Raw genomic sequence first — 21,630 nt, 5'->3', positions numbered from 1 at the left:
AGGAAGGGGGAGGTAAGGAAAAAGAAAGAAAGATGGACCCCAAGGAACAGCGCGGGATTTGAGGTTGATCACGCACAGGTTTAAAGCATTTATATGAACCTAGATTCCTAGAGAGTAACTTGGCCAGAAAGCTCATGAAAGATAGGTGTGTCAGCTGGTAGGGAAATGTAAATCAAAACCACAGTGAGGCACTACTTCACACCCACTAGGAAGTGTATCATCAGAAAAGGAAAGTAATAGATACTGCTGAGGAGGTAGAGAACTAGAATCATGCGTCATTAATGGATATGAAAAACTGCAACCATGTAGAAAAGTTTGGCATTTCTTCAAAACGTTCAACAGAATTAGCATATCATCTTCTAGCTTTCTAAGACATATATTTCTAGAACTGTAAGCAGGAACTTGATCAGATATTTGTATATCCATGTTCATTGCAGAAGTGTTCATGACAAGTAGACGTGGGATACACTCCACATTTATCAGCAGATAAATGGACAAACGAAATGTTGGTGTACAGTTGCAGTTGCCTGGTGTGTACCCAAGCTTCTGAATTCAGTAGGCATTCACCGAGATTCTGGAGCATAGCATTCACTGCAGGACTGCCATAGCTAAGTTAGGGAACGAGCTGAGGTGTCCAACAACAGGAAATAACAAAAGTGTGCCATTTGTACAGTGAAACCTTTTCAGCCATAAAGGAAAATGAAATTCTGTCATTTCAAGAAAAATGAATGCAAATGAAGGCAGTATTAGTCATAAGTGAGTTAAGCCAATCACAGAAAGCCATATGTATATCATTGTTTTCTCTTGTTTATGATTTCTAGATTTTTCTATAGTCAACATAAAGTCATGCACACAGATATTAAGTGACAAAGTAAAACTGTCTAGGGAAGTGGTGGGGACTAGTAGGGCTGAGAAAAAGGAGGGTGTGAGTATGGGGAGGGGATATGTTTAACATATTGTATAGAACTCTAGGAAAATTAAATTTGTATTATTCTGTATGCACACACACCTCAGCAGTTGGTTCTTTCCTACCTTGTGGGGTCCAGAAATCTGAGGTCAAACTCAGGTCTTGTGCACAGGCATCTCTGTCCAAGCCATCTCACTGGCCAGGTAAGTTTCAATACTCACCTGTAAGAAGGGGTAGAATGCACATACAAGCTACAGCACAGATTAATTGTGAAGACAGTTTGCTGATTGAAATAAGCCAGATCTAAAAGGACGTTTTATGATTTTACTTATGAGGTATTTAGACTGTGCAAATTTATAAAGACAGGTATAATAGAGTATTGGGAACTAAAAGGAGGGGAGAGGTGGTTACTGCTCAATGGTCATATAGCCAGAATAGATGAGTTCTAGAAATGGTAGCATTGAGGCACGTTCCTGAAATTCTGCTGTGCTGAGACAGGAATATCACTGCAGGTTCAAAGCCAGTGTGTGCTGCAAGGCTAGGGCCTATCTTAACAAACCAACTATTGCCATCATTGTAGCACCCACCTGCAGTCTCAGCTCTCAGGAAGACCAGAGACACTGAAGGTCATTCTCTACTGGATGGAAAGTTTTAGCCCGCCCTGGGATACATCATAACATGATGCTCTGTCTCAAAAAGATAAGAATGGGGTATATGGTCAAATGCATATATACAGGTGTAAAATGTATCAAGAGTAAGCACTATTGAAGAAAAAGGGAATGTAAATAAATCTGGAAATGGATAGTGGTTATGGTTATATGATATTGTTGATGTTGTGTGCTAGAAATGGCTTAAGTGATCTTAAGAAAAAAATGCCTTTTTAAAAAAGCTTGCATCACTGTTGCATTGCGTAAGTACTTTCCTAAGGTTGGCCATATTGCAACAGAACTTGGTGTTCTTCTCATTGTGTCACACAGAATGTCTAAAGAAACAAAGCACTTCACTGTGGATCTAACAGGAGTAATTATTAAAGACGTCTGCTTCAATAAAGGAGATTCAGAAAGTGTGTGTGTGTGTGTGTGTGTGTGTGTGTGTGTGTAATGTGTATGTGTGGGTACAAGTGCCGTGGCTCATGTAATTTGAGTAAGCTGTAGGCATTGAACTTGTGTTGTCAAGGTTTAAGACGAGTACCTTTAATCACTGAGCCATATTGTAAGACTCTGTTAAGGGAATTCTTAAAGTGCAAGCAAACAGTATTTGGTTTTACGAATACAGCTGTGCCAGGCGTGGTGGCGCACGCCTTTAATCCCAGTGCTCGGGAGGCAAAGGGCAGGCGGATTTCTGAGTTCGAGGCCAGCCTGGTCTACAGAGTGAGTTCCAGGACAGCCAGGGCTACACAGAGAAACCCTGTCTCGAAAAACAAACAAACAAACAAACAAAAAAGAATACAGCTGTATTTTGACTGCATAAATAGTTTGGTGTGTTGTCTTGATTGTGTCTGGAATCGGCAGTCTTGTCCACTGTTTCCTGGGCCATGAATGCGAATGTCACTAGAGTGGAAAAAGGCATGTTGTGTGTAACATTTTACGGAGGTAATTTTAGTATTTCAGACTGTCTGAAAGGGCCCTGAGAACTATTGTATTCATCTATTTCTAAATTAATTTATTATAAGTTTGCACATGTCATGACACACATGTGGAGGTGAGAAGGGCAGCACCGATCTGTCTCCTTAGCCCGAAGCATAGCTTTGTAATAATGTTAACATTCTGTGGGAGCTTCCTCGAGTGCTGTTGAGATGCCAGTTTCTGTCACACTTGGGAAAGCTCCTGTCACTGTTTCTGTCTCTCCCATTTCTCCTTCAGGAGACTGCTTAATGTTCCATTGGCCACTACGACTACATCGATCCCCTCCCCAGTATTTTAATTTAGAAAGTTTCTACTACTCTCTTCAGCTTATTGTTGTTTTCTACTAAAGCACTGGTTCCCAACCTGTGGGTCTCCGCCCTTTCACAAGGGTCACATATCAGATATTTACATTATGGATCATAACACTATCAAAATTACAATTATGAAGTAGCAAGAAAATAATCTTAAGGTTGGGAGTTTCCACAGCAGGATGAACTGTATTAAAGAGTCACAGCATTAAGGAGGTTGAGAACCACTGCTCTAAAGTATTTGCTATTAATCTGCCCATTTAAATTTTCATTTCTGAGACTGGAGAGATGGCTTAGTGGTTTAAGAAGACTGGCTGCTCTTTGAGAGAGCCAGGGTTTGATTACCAGCACACACATGGTGGCTCACAGCTGCCTGCAACTCTAATTTCAGGGAACCCAGTATATTCTTCTGGGCTCTGAGGACACCAGGCCTGCATATGGTGCATAGGCATACATGCAGGCGAGATATCCATATACATAAAGTAATAAATAAATAAAAAGGCTCAGTGGTTTATAGTACTAGCTGCTCTTCCAGAGACCCTGGGTTCAGTTCTCAGCACCTGTAACTCTGGTCTCAGAGGATCTGGCACCTTTCTCTGATCTCTGCCCAAGACATACAAGGGCATACATGGAGGCAAAATACTCATACACATAAAAAAAAGTAAATAAAAGGAAATTTCAGTGTCTTACTAAAAATAATAGAAATTTTCAGCTTTTGAGGTCGAATCGACTTATTTTAAATTTGTATTATTACTGCATGTACATAATCTGAAGACATGCTTGGACACTTGAGAAATTGGAGGACAGCTTTGTGGAGTCAGCGTTTTCCTTCTACCTTTACATGAGAGTGAACTTGCCAGGCTTTCACCACAAGTGTCTTTACTTGCTGAGCCATCTCTCCAGGCCCTGGGTTTGAATCATTTTATATCTTCCAGGTACTTCCATGCATTTAACTTTTTATAACTTCCATAAACTCCAAATGTTGCCCCCCTTAAAAAAATTTGATTTATTTTATGTGCATTGGTATTTTGCCTGTATGCATGTCTGTATGAGGATCCCTTGGAACTGGAGTTACAGACAGTGGTAAGCTGCCATGTGGGTGCTGGGAACTGAACCTGGGTTCTCTGGAAGAACAGCCAGTGCCCTCCTTTTCCTCTTCTTCCTTCTCCTCTTTGTCTTCTTCATTTCTTTTCTCTCTCTCTCTCTCTCTCTCTCTCTCTCTCTCTCTCTCTCTCTCTCTCTCTCTAAGACAGGGTTTCTCTGTGTAGTCCTGGCTGTCCTGGTACTCACTCTGTAGACCTGGCTGGCCTTGAACTCAGAGATCTACTTGTCTCTGTTGGGATTAAAGGCATGGGGCACTACTGCCTAGCTCTCTTTATTTTCTTTTTTGAGTTTTTGTTTGTTTGGGAGGCAGGGCTTTTCTACATAGCCTGGAACCTACTATATAGACTAGACCAGGCTGCTTTCAAACTTTGAGGGATCTGCCTGCCTCTGACTCCTGAGTGCTGAGATGAAAGGTGTGCAGCACCACCACGAGCAGGCAACACCTTTGAAACGTCTGATTCAATATTAAATTACAAAGACTGGGAGAAGTTAAAACATGCTCTAGTGGGCTTTTTAAAGGCATGTCGGCTGAACACAAGCATATTCAGCTGTGTGTTTTACCATAGGAATGTGCAGTCACATAACAGTCAAGTTCCGGTCAAGGTACTTCTGGTTAGAATACAGGCTTGATCAAGGCAGGTAGGAGAGACTCTGGAGACACTGTTCTGCTCGCCCAAATGCCAGTGATACTTTATAAAACCAGAGCACTATAGAGAATCGAGCAGCGAATGTCAAGTAGAATGTGCCAAGGCTTTCTCTACTCACTCTGCTCTAATTGTGCCAGCTAAGAATTGCTCTGAACTCGTAATGCCTGTGAGGTCTACAACTGCATTTAAATGAGAGTGTGTTAAAGAAGCTGGTCACAGAAGGCGCTTGCCAGCCAGGAGGTATACAAAGCCAGCGAGGCTGCCGCTGCCCGGGATGCCTACTAGCAGGAGAGTTAGCAGCAGCTCCGCCTACCTTTTCACTCGTATTTGCCATGCACCGAATTTGAAAAATTTTCAGAACGCTTAAGTCCAATGTATTAAATTACTAAGGAAATTGAATAAAAAGCTTTCACTGGTGGTTTTTCTCTCCCTTTTCTGTTAACTTTGCCTCTATCGCTGTATATGCAAAACAGTCCTCCAGCCTAGTGTCTAACAACAGGATGTATCTGGATGGTTGCAATTTAAGTATTTAGATTTGTATCGTTGTTTTTAATGGTATTTTCTCTGGTTATTTATAGGAAATAGTTAGGTCTTCAGCAGTCTCTGTTAAAGTGGAGCAGATAATAATGAGGCCATTCTTTTTTTCCTGCTCTTAACTTCCATAAGCACGACTAAATGGCATCCTAGAAAAAGCAGCCTTCCTTCCCTTGCTGTTTGTGTTGACAGTAGCCTTACTTCTCTTGTCATTAACTTTGGCCTAGATAAGGCTAAGTAACTATTTAATTGTTAGTCACTGTATTAGGCGTCTGTAGATTTATCTCCCAGCAGGCCCCATTTCATACACAGTTTCAGTCCTTTTTACTCAGGAACACAGTGACAGGTTAGAAAGACATGACCCAAAGAGACAAGGTGAAGGCAGTGTAGAGGAAGATCTGGTGCCTGGCAGGGAAGCTGGATTGCCCGAATGGGAGTCCTCTGCCAGGTACCTAGAGTCTGTGGAGGAGGGACTCTTCCCTCTGGTGTGTGGGTGGGTGAGGGGTGGAGCCTTTGGGACACACACCCTGGGTCCTAGTTAGCTAACTGCCAAGTAACATAGGCCATTTAATCAGATTCAGGACTTAGGGTGAGATAGATAGATGGTGGTGGGCTACATACAAGGGTAATAATGGACTGACCTGAAGACAGCACAAAAAGATGAGGAGGTTTTTCTCTGCTGTAGTCTGTCTGTCTGTAAAGCTCAAGTGTCCATGTGGAGCTGGGTATAGCTCAGTGGAGAGTGCTTGCCTAGCACACATAAAGCCTTAGGTTTCATCTGTCGTTAAAAACAAAAACACACCAGAAGTTCAAGATCATCTTTGGCTACATAGTGAGTTCCAGGCCATCTTGATGTAGAGATAAATTTCAAACAAACAGACAAACACATGAACCTAAACAACCGTATTCTTGCACAAAACCTAATTTATAATTACATATTTTGTGATACTGATGTATATGTTTGTGTGTGTGTATGTGTGTGTGCACACGCATACTAATGAGATAGAATGTTTGCCACATAAGCAGTGAAGATCCAAGTTTGATTTAGCGCCTGCATAAACAGCCAGGTATGGCGCATCATGTTTGTCATCAGAACTAGGAATACCAGTCTAGCTGAATTGGCTAGGCTAGCATAAGGTCCCAATGAAAGACCCTGTCTCAAACACAAGGTGAACAGCTCCTGGGGAGCTACCCTGTGATTGACCTTTGGCCTCCACACAAACCCATTCTCACACACAAAATATATGTTTTTACTATTTAACTAGATTAGTGATTAATAGTCACTTTAGCTTTACTGAGTTTAGGCAGTGCTACCAAGCTACCTCCACTGTGCCTATGAGCATTCAGAAATTGTTAAAAAGTTGTATTGATAGATAAAAATAACGTTTTTAAAAATGAACTTTATGAATATGATTATTTTTCTTGCATGTATATAAGCATACCATGTACATACAGTGCCCACAAAGCCCCTGAAGATAACTTTTGTTTTGTTTTTCGGGACAGGGTTTCTGAGTGTAACCACTCCTGGCTGTCCTGGACTCACTTTGTAAAAACTAGGCTGACCTGAACTCATGGAGATCTGTCTGCCTCTGCCTTCCAAGTGCTCAAAAGCATGTGCCGCTATTGCTATGCCTGGCTCTGAAGAGAACACATTCATGTTTCTTTGTTTCATATACTAGGATTATGCAAGTAGTAAAATGAATTACTTTTGTATTTATGAACAAACTTCATGCAAGATTAAAATAGACTGGTGGGTGCTGGAAAGCTGGCTCGGTGATTAGGAGTACTAGTTGCTCTTCTAGAGGACCTGGGTTCATTCCTAGCACCCATATTGTGGCTCACAACCACCTGAAACTCTAGTTTCAGAAGATCTGACAAACTTTTCTGGCCTTCTCAGGCACTAAGCGTTCACGTGGTATACAGAGATACATAGGCAAAACACCCATATGGAATAAAAATAAAATTTAAAAATTAAAATAAGCTTTTGCGGGTAATATTCAGTACAAATTCCTTTGGAAAACTGTCACTAGCTAGGTGGTGTCCCTGCATGCTTTTAATTCCAGCACTCCAGAGGCAGAGGCAGACAGATCTCTGAGTTCAAGGCCAGCTTGATCTACAGAGTGAATTCCAGGATAGCCAGAGCTACACAGAGAAACTCTTATCTTCAACCAAACCAAATCAAACCTAAAAAGACCTGTGACTGGTGCTATTTGGATCTGCATGTGCACGCACACATGTAGGGGTGTGTGAAGGATGGTAAGTGGGTTTAGTTACTGTGTTTAGGAGCATTAGCTGTTGCTAGCAGTACCAACATTGCTTTCCTCTCCTGTTATCTCAGTCCAAGTTTACCTGTGAGTTATTGCCATGTTAACGTCTTTGAGACCTTTCACAGAGAGCACCTTTGGATGTCGAGTCTTCTCTCTATTCTAATACTGATGGCTATGGGCATGTCATTTCTTCCTTAATTGTGTTAGTGTAATGCAGTGGTAGTGATCGTCCGCTGTTGAAATTGACTCTTGCCCTGAACTTGTCCCTGCCTGGTTAGATTGTGTGTTATGTTGTGTTTTGTTTGTTGTTACTGTTTTTAATCTATTAAATGGCATTAAAAATCTACTATAAGTTCTGGTACCTAATAAGTCCTTTAAAAGTATTAGATTTTTTTTTTTTTTTTTTTTTTTTTTTGCTTCCAAGCCCTTCCAGGGGACCTGGAACCCAACACCCATGTTTGGCTGCTCACAACTACTTGTAACTCCAGCTCCCAGGGTTCCAATGTCCAGTCCTGGTTCTTGTGGGTACCAAAACATGGTGTATACTCTCACATACATACACTTAAATTAAAAATAAATATAAAGCCGGGTGTGGTTGCACACACCTTTAATCCCAGCACTCAGGAGGCAGAAGCAGGCGGATTTCTGAGTTCGAGGCCAGCCTGGTCTACAAAGTAAGTTCCAGGATAGCCAGGGCTACACAGAAAAACCCTGTCTCGGAAAAAAAACAAAACAAAACACCTAAATAAATAAATAAATGAACTTTTATCTGGAGAGGTAGTTTAGGAGTACTTTCGTAGTGTGCCAAGAGGCTGTGTCTGTGAGCCCCAGCATAGGGGAAGATGTAGTTGTTATGCTGTCTTTCCAGTTGCAAAGTCTCATTTAGGCTAACCTCTCCCCAGTCAAGCTTGAGTTCTACAGTGTCTTATCTTACCTGGTTATACTATACTGAGTCAACTCACTGCCCAAATTTGTGATTTCCTCTTTATATGCATATGGCTGTCATTTGCAGCTTTGAAGCAGACCCTGCTTCCCTGTGTCAACCTTTAAGGACACCCTACTGCATTTGTGAAATCCCTTAATCTCTTAGCTTTCTGCTTTATCCCGCTGCTGTGACTGTGCTGTGCATGAGGTCTGACCTTTTGCTGCATGCCACTGCCCAGCCCCTCCCCAGGCTGCTCAAATGAACCTTTTGCTTTACGTGAACTCCTTTGTCTGTAGAAATCCCATCCATTCTTTCAAGTCTAGAAAACTTCCTAAGTTACATAAAAAATTATAAAGTGTATGTGTGGTCCGTTACTCTAAATTGATGAGATGGCCTTGATGATGAAAATTCTCTGGCTTTGATTCATTCCCCTAGATTTTTAGAATGATCTAAAAATTCCACATTCTTTCCCAATCTTTGGGGACAGAAAAACTTGGTAGCAGTAGTGTGCTTGTTCAGGGAACTCATGTGTTTAAATAGAAATGGATGCTTAATGTGCTATGTACTCAGGAGTTAAATAATTAATCATAACTGGATAGACTTTTTACATATTTGATTAGATTCTATTAGAACTGTCTCCCATTGAGTGTGATTGGTTTTGTCTCTGTATTTTTATTTTATGTTTAAGTGCATGCCATTCGTAGCCATAAAAGATGCTTCCTTATTTGTCCTTGTGAAAGGAGATTCTGGAGGTTTATAGAATTAGTCTTAAGGTGGAGGCAGTGAAAGTGCACGGCTTTAATCCCAGCACGTGGGAGGCAGAGGCAGGTTGGATCTCCGAGTTTAAGGCCATCCTAAGTTCCAGGACAGCAGGGCTACCCAGAGAAACCCTGTCTTAAAAAACAAAGAAACCAAAAACAAAAAGTAGAAGCTGGTACAGAGAAGCGGTAACTGATACTATGGGCTAATAGGCTTTCAGCTGCAGACAAGTCCTGATCTCTAAGAGACACATAGTTCATGATTCTTGAGTTATTTTATGTTTTCTAGCTACACTGAAAAAAACAAAGGTACTAACCTCCAAAATGTGTGTCAATGGTGGCTTTGATTTTTGAGATAGGGTCGTTCTATGCAGCCCATGATTTCCCCTCCTAGCTTCTTGAATTCTGGGATTACAGGTGTATACTATGTAATCTAGCCTATGCTTTAATTCAAATTGTAATATTGTTTTAAAATTTAAGTGAATTTGTTGCAAAGGAATTAGGAAAAAATAGCTACACAGTGAAGAGGCATGGTCAAAATTACTATAATTAAGTGATTGGAGTGATACCAGCAAGATACTGTGACATGTGTCAAGGGCACCCATTCCTGCTTTTTTTCATGAACTCATAATCCTAGTTGTAAAAAGAAACACGTGAGTCAGATGTGTTGAAGGCATTGTACAAAAAAACTGACTAGTGCTCTGGAGAACAGCTGTCATGAAAAAACAGTTAAAGATCAAGAAACTACCACAGCAGATTAAAAAAAAGAACAGTGGCTTATGGTGTCCAGGGTTGGGTGCTGATTTCTTGGGTTGGTTGGTTCATTGGGGGTACTTGCCCAAAAGCCTGTGCCGTACTGTTGAGTGTTTTAACAAGTCATTTACAGATGGGTAACCTAATTTAGAGATAAAGTACGATGTAGATACAGAGAAAGTGCCACACACTTTGTTTCTGCCCCTGAAGAATTGTCTTCCAAATGGTGGAAGGAAGACAGTTCTCACACAGCAGGTATGATAGAGCCATGAAACATCTAAACAAGATGATACAGTTTGTTCAGAAGGGAAGAATAGATATTAAATTTGGATGAGTGACTTTTCTCTCCCCTACCCGAGGAGGTAGGATCTGAGAACATTGAAGAACAGGCAACATTCCATAATGATAGTCATTGGAAGGAAAAATATGTATCATAGTAGAGCTCTCCAGCTCTTGAATCACATAGATCAGTTCTGACACTTACTAACAAGCTCATGGAAGGACTAGGGCATGGCTCAGTAATAGAGCAATTATTTTTCATGTACAAGCTTCTAGGTTAGTTAGATCTCTAGCATTAAAAGGGAAAAAGCTGACTATGAAGAGATACATGTACTATTGATGTACTGCCACCATGAAAGGCATGGGGCTTAGAAAGTAGAGAGTATTTTGGGAGAGCACTGAGTATTGTTCAGAAAGGTGAATTAGGTTATGATGGTATTTTTTGTTGGTTCATGGCCAGAGTTACACGTGACAGGAATAAAGGATCTGTATTTTAAGATTCATTTGGGAACTGGAGAGATGTCTTAGTGGTTAAGAACACTTGCTGCTCTTGGGTAGGAACTAAATTCAGTTCCCATAATCCTCATGTAGACTACCAGCTATCTGTTACTTCAGTTCCAAGGGATCCTGCTCCTCCTCCTGGCTTACTCTGGCACTGCATGTACATGGCACACACACATGCATACAGGCAAAACATTTATATACATAAAGTAAAAGTAACCAATTCTGCTGGCACCTTAGCTCAGTTGTAGAGGACTTGCCTGGTGCATACATACACACAGTTGATTCAGTGGGAGTACAAAGTGTGAAGCGGCTGTTGGAGATTCGTATAGGCTGCTGCTGCCTTCTCTCCTTGGTTCCTTACTACTGTTACCTTACAGTGGGGGTATCACATAAATTGGACCATGAGTATGGTATTATATATATCTTTTTTGTTTTGCTTTTCAAGACAGGGTTTCTCAGTGTAGCCCTGGCTGTCCTAGTACTCACTCTGTTGACCAGGCTGGCCTGGAACTCAAAAAGATCCATCTGCCTCTGCCTCTCAGTGCTGAGATTAAAGGAGTGCACCACCACGCCCAACTGATATGATATATACTTATGGGGGGGGGTCATTGATATGTTTAGATATATTGATTGAAAATCCCTTTCATATTTTATATTCATATGTATTTCTCTGTGTGTATGGATGGGTTTGGGTATGGTTTTGCTATACAGCTCATACTTGCTGCTTTTGAAGTAGACATCTTCCTATTTTAACAAGTGCTGGGGTATAACAGATGTGTGCCATGACTCCAAGCTCTCTCTTTTAAAAGAACAACTTCAGTAGATAAGAGTTAGCATTTCGTCTGACTTCCTGTTGAGAGACGTTTCATGGTGTGTATTTTTAGTTGGTTAGTGTGCTGAGCAGAGGATGTTGTTACTGAGTTATGATTGTTTTCTCGGTATGTTCTTCTTGGATGACACTAGTGTTGCATGTAAAGGTTTTGGAATTTGACAGCGAAAGAACTACAGTCACCACTTGTGACAGTACCCGTGCATGAAGGACTTCCAGGCACTGGTCACTTCACTTTTAAAGTCCATTACCCTTATTGTTAAGGTAGCTTTATATCTAAATTTATGTTTATAATACTCAAGACTTCCCATATTTTATTAAGGAAAGCTTCTAATTATAAGAGCTTAAAATTTTTACACTTATTTATTTTGTGTTGTGGGGCAATGCTTGTGACAACTGTTGTGGAAGGATTAGAGGACAACTTTTGGAGGTGTTTCCACTGTGTGGCACAGAGCATTATGTTTGGTGTCAAGTGCCTTCATCTGCAGAGTCATTTTTCTGGCTCCAATATCACAGGCTTTTTTCTTGTTTTTTTGTTTGTTTGTTGCTTTTAAAGATAATTTTGTAATTATATTTACATACAGAAAACTTAGCAGTGTATATTTAACCCAGTTTAGTGATGAGTTTTTTAGCCTTTGCCCTTTCCAGCTTGGCAATGGGAGCCACAGACTTAGGACCCAGGATATTGCCTCCTTAGTAGCGGCGGATCTCATCATCTGTCGTTGTAATTAGACCTAATAGCTTTTACTATTGTCTTCCAAGTTAACCTGTATGAGGGCAACAGTAGTGCACATCTTCCTGTGGTCCAGTCACCCAGCCTGGCCTTTCCCTTGATGATTCAGTAAGAGACCCCCACCTTTCAACACAGGGCAGGCAGGAAAACCGCCAGCTCAATGGGCTCTGTGTTGTGGGGAGTTACTATCAGCTGAGCATTCTTCTTCCCCACCAAAGTGGTGACTATATTGACCCCTGCTCAGTCTCTTAGTTGGGGTGTCCCCCTTGCCAGCAGCTTTCTTCTTACCACAGGCACAGTAGCCTTTGCTTCTTCTCCTATTTTGTCTCTGGCTTGTACTTATGAGCAAGCTTAAGCAGCTGGCAGGAGGTACTTTGAGCACCATGTGAGATCTCTTTTGGGGTGAGTGTCCTCCAAGCTCCCTGAACACTGCTACAAGCTCCTTTAGCACCCTTTACCCACGCCCCCATTGGTCCCAAGAAAGCATTTCTTCTAAACAGCAGTTCCTGATTGTCTGACATTATCTGTACCAGCAATCCTTGGTCTCTCAGGCAGTCCTTAGTTAGGTCCTTCTGCAGGAGATGCTTTTGAGGCTGTCTCGCCCCCCCACCCACCCCCCAGCGTTTACACAGAGGTGGCCCTACCGTTCCTGCTACATGTCCACCCTTTTGTTTTTAGGTTTTGACAGCCTAGTAGGAACTGGGGTGCCATTGCCTTGACATTGTTGACCCTACCACAGAGGATTCCCAATATTCTGGACTATGTATGTCTTGGGTTGTCCTGTCTTCCAGGATCTTACCTGTCATTGACTACCAGCCCTCAAAGAGCTATCAGTCCGGAGGCATGACACACAAGGGACAGCCTACATGGTGGTCTCATGGATCTTTGCCATCCGTGCTTTGATCATTTTCTTGGGGGGAGGGGGAACGCAATCAGGACTTTCGAGAGCCATCATTGGCACCTGGAGGGCCACCTTATTTATGGAACACTGCCTGCAGATATGCTGTGTGAGACACTTAAAATAATTATTAGTATGACCATTTCTCCCATCATAGCATAAGTAGCTATCCACGAGGGGTCAAACAGCCTCTTAATTGTCCCATACTTTTCCCAAGAATCCGGAATCTAGGAAGAGCACAGATACCCTGGTCGCATTGAGGTCGCATCATGCCTAACATGATGCCATAGGTTAGATTACCATGAAAGTCCCCGATGGTCATATTGTGTAACCACAATACAAAGGCCAACAGAGGTAAAGGCCATCAGTGGTAAAGCAGAGAATTTCCTCTGTGGGCCAGGTGCCTTCTATTCGTCGTGTAGGAGTGACTAAGTCCCTGAGGGGCAAACCCAAATTCACACTGGAAGAGAAAAGGCCAGGGTAGGCCAGGGAGTTAACTGCTAACGGCAAAAGAATGGACGGCAAGAGCACCAAAGCCCAGAGCTCCTCGGCCCTCCCAGGCTGAAGAAAAATTAATAAAAACAGTATGTACATTATTTCTCTCAGTCCTGGACTACTTCTGGCTCCTTCATCGCCCCCTGGTCTATGGCCGGTAAGCATATCAAAAGTAATGCTAAGGTTATATTCCAAATTAATCCTAGCCTGATTCTCAGCCAAGTCATGATATGCAGACCTCCAATTAAGAAACATGGTGGGGTTGAGCACTGCCTTAAGGAGATTAGAACAATCATAATAGGTCTGGATACTTGTTCAAAATAAGGGGAATCTGGGCCAGAATCGTTGGCAGCTTTTCTGGTCAGTGCCAAGTCGGCCAGAGGAGTGGGAATCCAGGGCCTAAGTCTCCGCATCGGGGCTCAAAGGCCTTATGCCTGGACGGTGTACCCAGGATGGGGAAGGCGTTCAGAAGCCGAACCCTGGTACCACCACTTGGGAGACCAGCCCCTATGTCAGGTACCAGGATAAATCCAGACCAAAAGTGAAAATGAGCAAAGAGAGAAATGATAGCCTCTGTATACTCACCTAGACAAAGACAAAGAAGAAAGAAAAAATGGCCGCTGCGCGCTCCCCACAGCACCGAAAGACAAACAAAAAGATGGCCGCAGCATGCTAACCCTCGAACCAAACAGAGACCAAAAGCAAGGTCACTGGGACATACAGATAGAGAAGACAAGACAGAAATGAGGTCCATGCACTCACCTTCGAGGGACCTACAACAGGGGCCAACTCACCGAAGAAGCAGACCGGGGGTGGGTGGGTGGGTGGGTGTGTGTGTCTGTGTGTGTGCAGCAGCACCGCGAGAAGAGCAGATGAGGCCGAAGCACCAGCGCAGTCCTTGCAGCAACAGGCACAAATGAGGCCCAGAAAAGGAGGTACGAGTAGCCAGAAAACGAGGATGATGAAGTAGTCCATCAACCGTGCTGGGTGCCAGATGTTGCCTGTGCCCTGGACCCTCCCCTCCCCTACCTGAACTTGGAGTTTGAATCCACAACACAGACAGGAATGCTCTCTCCAGCGCCCCCAGTGGTGCCAAGAAAGCACCTCTTCTAAATAGCAGTTCCTGATAGGCCGACATTGTCTGCACCGGCAATCCAGTTAGATTTTCCTGTAGGAGATACCTTTGCGGCTGCACAGGCCTAGCGTTTCTCTAGACGCCGCCATTACTACTAAATTTTGAACCATTTTCAGATGAATCTAATTTGAAGTGATTATGGCAGTTTTTTTAAGTGTCTTACATTTTTAGAAATTATAAATTTTTTTAAAGCATGCTACTTCTTAGGTTCTCCGGCTTAGGAAATCCCTAATGTGATAACAGAATAGACTCATTTTTCTAGCCTCAGGTAGGATCCATCTAACTATTTATATAAATAACATATGACATTAGTTCATTTACATTGTTGACAGGCAAAAAATAATATGCCTTACAAATAATAAATTTTAAGTGTGTGTGTACGTACACGTATGTGCCTTTGCATAGGCTTGGAGGTCTATCTTTACCTTCCACTTGTTTGAGACAGGGTCTCTCTTGTTTGCTACTGCTGGGCAGGAACCTCTGAGGACTCTGCTGTCTCCATCCCCTGTTGCCTTAGAAGCAGAGGAGCACCTAGATTCTGAGATTACAATAATCGACTAGACTTGGCTTTTTGTGGGTTCTGGGGTTTCAACTTCAGGTCCTGCTCTTACACAAAGTACATTTCTTGATGTAGCTTTTGGTCGTCAGACATCCAAGTATATAAGCACTGGTGAGCTTTTGTGTTTCTTCTTCAGTCTTAGGAAATTCAGATTACTTTCCCATTTTCAACTTGAACAGTATCTATCCACATCTTGTTATATATAGATGGGGCTATTTGAGCTTCCTTTGATCATATCTGATGTCAGACCCACAGAGGTTAAGTAATTGCCCAGGGACACTGCACTTTGACTGTTACTATAAATGTGACTGAACATTCTTGTCATCTGGAAATTTATCTCAGCACTGCAGCCCTGACTCTTGGTCACTGTCCACTTTGACAGCTTAGAGATCATCACATTGCTTCCTGTGGAGGCTCTTCATCTCACCTCGCAGCCACCTGTTCTTGAGATTTTTAGCATTTCTGAGGGAAGAGGCATTCTTACTACTTATCTTTGGGCGGGGGAGGGGGGACAAGGTCTCACCCTGGCAGATCTTGAATTCATAGAGATCCGCTTGTCTCTGCCTAGTCAGTATGTTTTTCTTTTTTCTTTTTGTTGTTGGTGGGGGTAAGGGTGGGGGTGGGGGTAAGAGGTTGGGATTCAGGACAGGGTTTCTCTGTGTAGCCCTGGCTGTCCTTGGAGCTCTCTGTAGACCAGGCTGGCCTCAGACTCAGAGATCCACTTACCACTGCCTCCCAAATGCAGGGATTAAAGGCGTGTACGCTGGCCCCATCGTGGCCTTCTCTGAAGAGCATTTATTCTTAGCGTTCTTCATCCTGTTCCTTTGAGACAGACTTTACACTGAGTCTGGAGTGAGGCTGGTAACCTGCAAACTTCCTGTCTCTGCTCTTCCCACAGCACTAGTGTGAGCTTTGTGTACCATCATGTCCAGTTTTTTACATGGGATCTGGGGATTTGAACTCAGGTCCTCATGCTTACAAGACAGGTGCTTTTAACCTGCTGAGCCATCTCCTTAGCTCTGTATTTTCACTTTCAAAGATCAAATAGGATCTGCAATTACCCATTTAATCCTTTAATGTACTTTTGTTTTATTAGCAAGATTCCTTATTAGGTGAAATTATACACAATATAATTATATAATTGTTACTTCAGATCTAAGGCAGGAAGACTAGAAATAATGTTGGGCTTTTTTGTTGTTTTCTGATGTTATTTTTTTGTTTTTAATTTAATTGTGTTTGGTTTGAGACAGATTCTTACTTTGTAGCTTTGGTTGGCCTAGAACTTGCTATGTAGATCAGACTGGCCTCAAATTCATAGAGCTCTGCCTCCCTAGTGCTGAGACAGATGAATCTTAACTTATCAAAGAAGCCTTAGCATGGTAGGTCTGTAATCACAGGATTTGGGAGGCTGAGGCGTGAGGGTTGCTGGGTATTTAAGACCTGCCTGGGTGGTGGCCTACACCTTTAATCCCAGGCAGGTAGTTAGATCTCTGTGAGTTTAAGGATAGCCTCGTCTGCATAGTGAGTTTCAGAATAGCCAGGGCTAATGTCTCAAACAAAACAAGACCAGTTTCTGCTATATATCTGCTATGCTATATATATATATATATATATATATATATATATATCTTCTGCTATCAATACCTGACCAGCCAGCCAGGAAAGACCTTGTCTCACAACCTCCTCTGCAAAAAATATTGATACTGGGCTGGGTGTGTAGTTCAGCAGCACGATGTTCCCCCTTGCAGGCACAAGGCCCTGGACTGGATCCCTAGCATTGACAAAGCAAAACTGATTCTGCACTTAGAATGAGCAGTTGATCATGAGGAAGTTGTGAGAAGTGAAGGGGGGAGAGGGGGTTGTAGGTGGGGGGATGTTAGGTATCAGAGTTGAGGGCTGTAGAGTCAGTGTGCTGTTCCTTAGATGTGGATGCTAAAAGAAGTACAGAAGGGCCCTCCCCTAATTCTGCTACAGAAAGACTGTGTTTCTTGCAGCTATTGAGAGCTTGCGATGAAAAGTTCCGTCTTTAGCATACATATTGCAGAAGATGAAGTGGTTGTGTTCTCTGTTGGTCTGAAGAAGAGAGAGTGTGGGAACTGCTAACCTCTGACAGGACTTTGACCAGTACTGCCCACTTAGCCATACGCCCAGATAAGCTGTCATGCTTCGTTGCTCTGTTTCCGTGTTAGATTCTGCTAAAAATAACACTGTAGACACTGAACCACAAGTCCAAAACCTTAAAGTGTTATTGGGCAAAATTCCAGATCAGAACTCTTAGAAAACTCTGACCCGTGGGATTTTAGAGACTTACTGTTTCCTCTTGAGAAGTATGGTTGTGGTATACAGCTGGTGGTTTTAAGAAATGTCTACTGGCTTGGGGGAGAAGGGCTGCATTTTTGAGTAGGAAAATGTCTTAAATTGATTTTGAATAAATATTTTAGTCAGCACTTTGAACTAATCTTCAGGTAGCTGATGCCATTACATCCTTGTGGTCGATAGCTTTCCTCATCTTGTGGCTGACTTCATAGATTTATAAAAGCTTTCTGTTCATTATTATTTTGGTATGCATTTTTGTTTCTGATTGTACGTAGTACTATACCTGGTAGATTTTTAGTGGAAAAATAATTTGGAGAGCAGAAGATACCAACTTGATAATGTCTTTATTGTTCCCTCAGGTTTAGCTTGAAGGTCACCATCTAGAGAGGCCTTTGAGACCTACCACTTCTGTTGAACAGACTACACATAATTTTTTAAAAATAAAATAAAAATAAAATTGATCATGAGAGCATGCACCTTTAATTCCAGCACTCTGGAGTCAGAGGGACGCAGATCTCTAAGGCCAGCCTGGCCTACAGAACAAGATCCAGGGCATGCAGGGCTACACAGAGAAACCGTCTCAAGAAATTTTTGTTCAAATCTAATAAAAATGATTTTTTTTAGAATTGTTAGATTGGATCTGCATAGGACTAAAGTAGCAAAGAATTTGTATTAGAATAATAACACGATTCAAGGAGAACTGACAACATATTATCTTCAAAGTTGACAAAGCAAATATGAGAGTAAGGAAATGGAAGAAGCCAAAATGTTTGAGTTTGTGGGACATAAGAGTTGCATGCCATCATTAAATACAGCATAGGGGTGTGAAGAAAGAGCAGATTAGAGAAGGAACATTAATCTGATGGTTTTGTTCAGGTGTTGCTGTTGGTGGTGAAGTAAGGTGAACAGTTAGAAACCTAGCAAGCCCCAAATAAGGGATTTGTAGAGCATGGAGATATTTTATGTTTTTCAAAGATGTGTGTGCGTGTGTGCGCATGCACGTGTGGGTACCAACAGAGCTAAAGACACTGGATTTCCTTAACTGGAATGACAGGTGGTTGTAAACTGTCAGATGTGGGTGTTGGGATTCAAACTCTCTGCAAGAACAGTGTGTGCTCCTAATCTCCTAACTGCTGAGCCATCTCATCAGCCCATTTCAAGGTAGTTTTCAAAGTCTTGTTATCAAAGAAAGAGAAGAGATTGTAGAAAATGAGAAATAGCAGAAAAGCAAATACGTGGGAATATCTCAAAGGGTTTTGACAGTTTTCACGAAGTCTGGTATAGTGAATATTATATTTGTTAGGTCTGTAGATTTAAATAGTTATTGATAATGCTTTTGTCTTGAATGAACTACTTTATATTTTTTAATCTAAAAAATGTTTCTGCCGGGCGTGGTGGCACACGCCTTTAATCCCAGCGCTGGGGAGGCAGAGGCAGGCGGATTTCTGAGTTCGAGGCCAGCCTGGTCTACAAAGTGAGCTCCAGGACAGCCAGAGCTATGCAGAGAAACCCTGTCTCGAAAAACCAAAAAAAAAAAAAAAAAAAAAAAAAAAAAAGTTTCTGCAGAGAGGAAATCCTACATGGATATTGCCTTTCTATTCTTTTTTTTAAAGATCTTTATTTATTTATTATATGTAAGTACACTGTAGCTGTCTTCAGACACTCCAGAAAAGGGAGTCATATCTCATTACAGATGGTTGTGAGCCACCATGTGGTTGCTGGGATTTGAACTCAGGACCTCTTGGAAGAGCAGCCAGTGCTCTTAACTGCTGAGCCATCTCTCCAGCCCTGCCTTTCTATTCTGATTGTGTGGTTGTGGCTGTGCAAAGTTTTTATGTTTGCTTGGTGCATCCTCTAACTGTCTCCCTAAAAGTAAATATAGCCCTGTCAGCGTAAGCTCAGAGAGTTGACTGTGGGGTTTCTTCTTATTTGCTGTGTGACATTTGATTGGAGAGAGATGTAAGACATTATTTCCATCTTTCATTTGTTGCTAGAGAAAAATAATTCTTGAAGCCCTCCCCGCTTTACATAAAGAGCAGTAGCTATCTAGTGTCAAAAACACAGTCCTCCTTCTCCTAGTTTAGAGTATTTCTGAGTATTATTGACCAGAAATTATTGACCAAAATAAATTTATTTTCATGTTCATATTAGGTTCCTTTTACGGTGAATTCAGTGCACTAAAGAAATATCAGTAATTTTACATTTTAATTATTGTACTTTGCTCATTTGTAGGCGAAACCTGACCAAATTATCCCTGATCTTCAGCCACATGCTGGCAGAACTGAAAGGCATCTTTCCGAGCGGACTCTTCCAAGGAGACACTTTCCGGATTACTAAAGCTGATGCTGCCGAATTTTGGAGAAAAGCTTTTGGTGAAAAGTAAGTCTCTAAGTGATGAACCTTAACTATGAGAAGCTAAAACTCATATTAGGAGATACTTGTTTAGAATTTTAAATTATGAACTATTTAAAACACAGTGGGGGGCTGGTAAGATGGCTCAGCAGGTAAGAACACTGACTGCCCTTCCAAAGGTCCTGAGTTCAAATCCCAGCAACCACATGGTAGCTCACAACCACCCGTAATGAGATCTGGTGCCCTCTTCTGGTGAATCTGAAGTCAGCTACAGTGTACTTGTGTATATTAATAAATAAATCTTTGGGCCGAAGTAAGCAGGGACTGAGCGAGTGGAGTTGACCAGAGGGAGTGGGGCCGCTGGAGTGAGCAGGGTTGACCGGAGCGAGCAGACATCCTAAAAAATTAAATTCCCAACAACCACATGAAGGCTCACAACCATCTGTACAGCTACAGTGCACTCACATACATTAAATAAATAAATTTTTTTTTTTAAAGCAAAAACACAGTGGGTTAGCAAGATGGCTCAGGAGGTCAAGCATTTGCCACATAAGCCCCACAGCTGTGTCTGATCCCCAGCCCATGTAAAGACGGAAGGAGAGAACTGACTCCATAGAGCTGACTCTGAAATCTACGTGTGCACCTTGGCACTTGCAGTCTGCACTCACATATAAATACACACCACCATCACCAGTAACAATGAATTTTTAATTATTATTATTTATTATTATTATTTGTTGTTGCTGTTATTCAAGACAGGGTTTCTCTATGTAACAGCTCAGGCTTTCTCAACTCATTTTGTAGACCAGACTGGCCTCAAATTTACAGAAATCTGACTCTGCTCCAGAGTGCTAGGATTAAAGGCATGCACCACCACACCCAGCTAACAAAAAAAAAAAAAAAAAAAAAAGGCCAGGGACGATGGTGCGTGACCGTGGTCCCTGTACTGAGAATTAACTAGCCTTAGCAACGTGAGACCCCCTCTCAAAAAATAAATAAATAAAAATATGACTGCCAGATGGTGGTGGCGTGTACCTTTAATCCCAGCACTCAGGAGGCAGAGGCAGGCTGCAGAGTGAGCTCCAGGACAACCAGGCTATACAGAGAGACCCTTTCTCAAGCAAACCTTGGAAACAAAACAGACCGTGGACAGGATTTGGGGAAGCTGTGCAGCGTTGACTTCCTAGATTTGCTAGGGACACTTGTTTCTCCCATCTCTTTGAGATAGTGTTTCTCTGTGTAGCCCTGGCTGTCCTGGAACTCATTCTGTAGACCAGGCTGGTCTCGAACTCAGAAATCCGCCTGCCTCTGCCTCCGAGTGCTGGGATCAAAGATGTGTGTCACCATACCCAGCTTTCTCCGGTCTTTTTATTTTAACCTCTTCATTGATTCTTTGTGAATTTCACAGCATGCATCCCAGTCCCACTCATTGTCCAGCTTCTTTGTTTCCTCCTTACCTCCCCCTCCAAAAGAAAAAAAATCTCATTGTGTGTGTCACAGTGTGTCACACAGTATATTCTTTGGTTCCTTGCAAGTGTTCATTGGTCTGGTTCAAGGCTCCTGGCCTCTGCTCCAGTATTAACACTGGATCCTTAACACTGCTCCTCTCGTCCATCCTAGTGCTGCCCTGTGCTACGGAGATCCTGTAGCTCTGGATAGACAGGAATGGGTGCCCTCATGTGCTCCAGCAGGTCATAGATGG

At 42.2% G+C, this 21,630-nt stretch overlaps 1 protein-coding gene across 4 annotated transcripts in view; it reads left to right on the top strand.

Moving 5' to 3' along the window:
* Cbl (Casitas B-lineage lymphoma) overlaps nucleotides 1–21,630 on the top strand; it is a 91,284-nt gene that overhangs the window by 41,052 nt on the left and 28,602 nt on the right. For all 4 annotated transcript variants that reach the window (XM_006509963.4, XM_030244033.1, XM_017313115.2 and 1 more), the window contains exon 3: nucleotides 19,809–19,955. In XM_006509963.4, coding sequence (XP_006510026.1) covers nucleotides 19,809–19,955 — 147 coding nt within the window. The remainder of the gene's footprint in view (nucleotides 1–19,808; nucleotides 19,956–21,630) is intronic.

Source organism: Mus musculus, chromosome 9, assembly GCF_000001635.26.
Source record: "Mus musculus strain C57BL/6J chromosome 9, GRCm38.p6 C57BL/6J".
NCBI classification, from domain to species: Eukaryota; Metazoa; Chordata; class Mammalia; order Rodentia; family Muridae; genus Mus; species Mus musculus.
The sequence above is the reverse complement of the archived record's forward strand: the minus strand, read 5'-3'. Positions and strand labels throughout refer to the sequence as shown.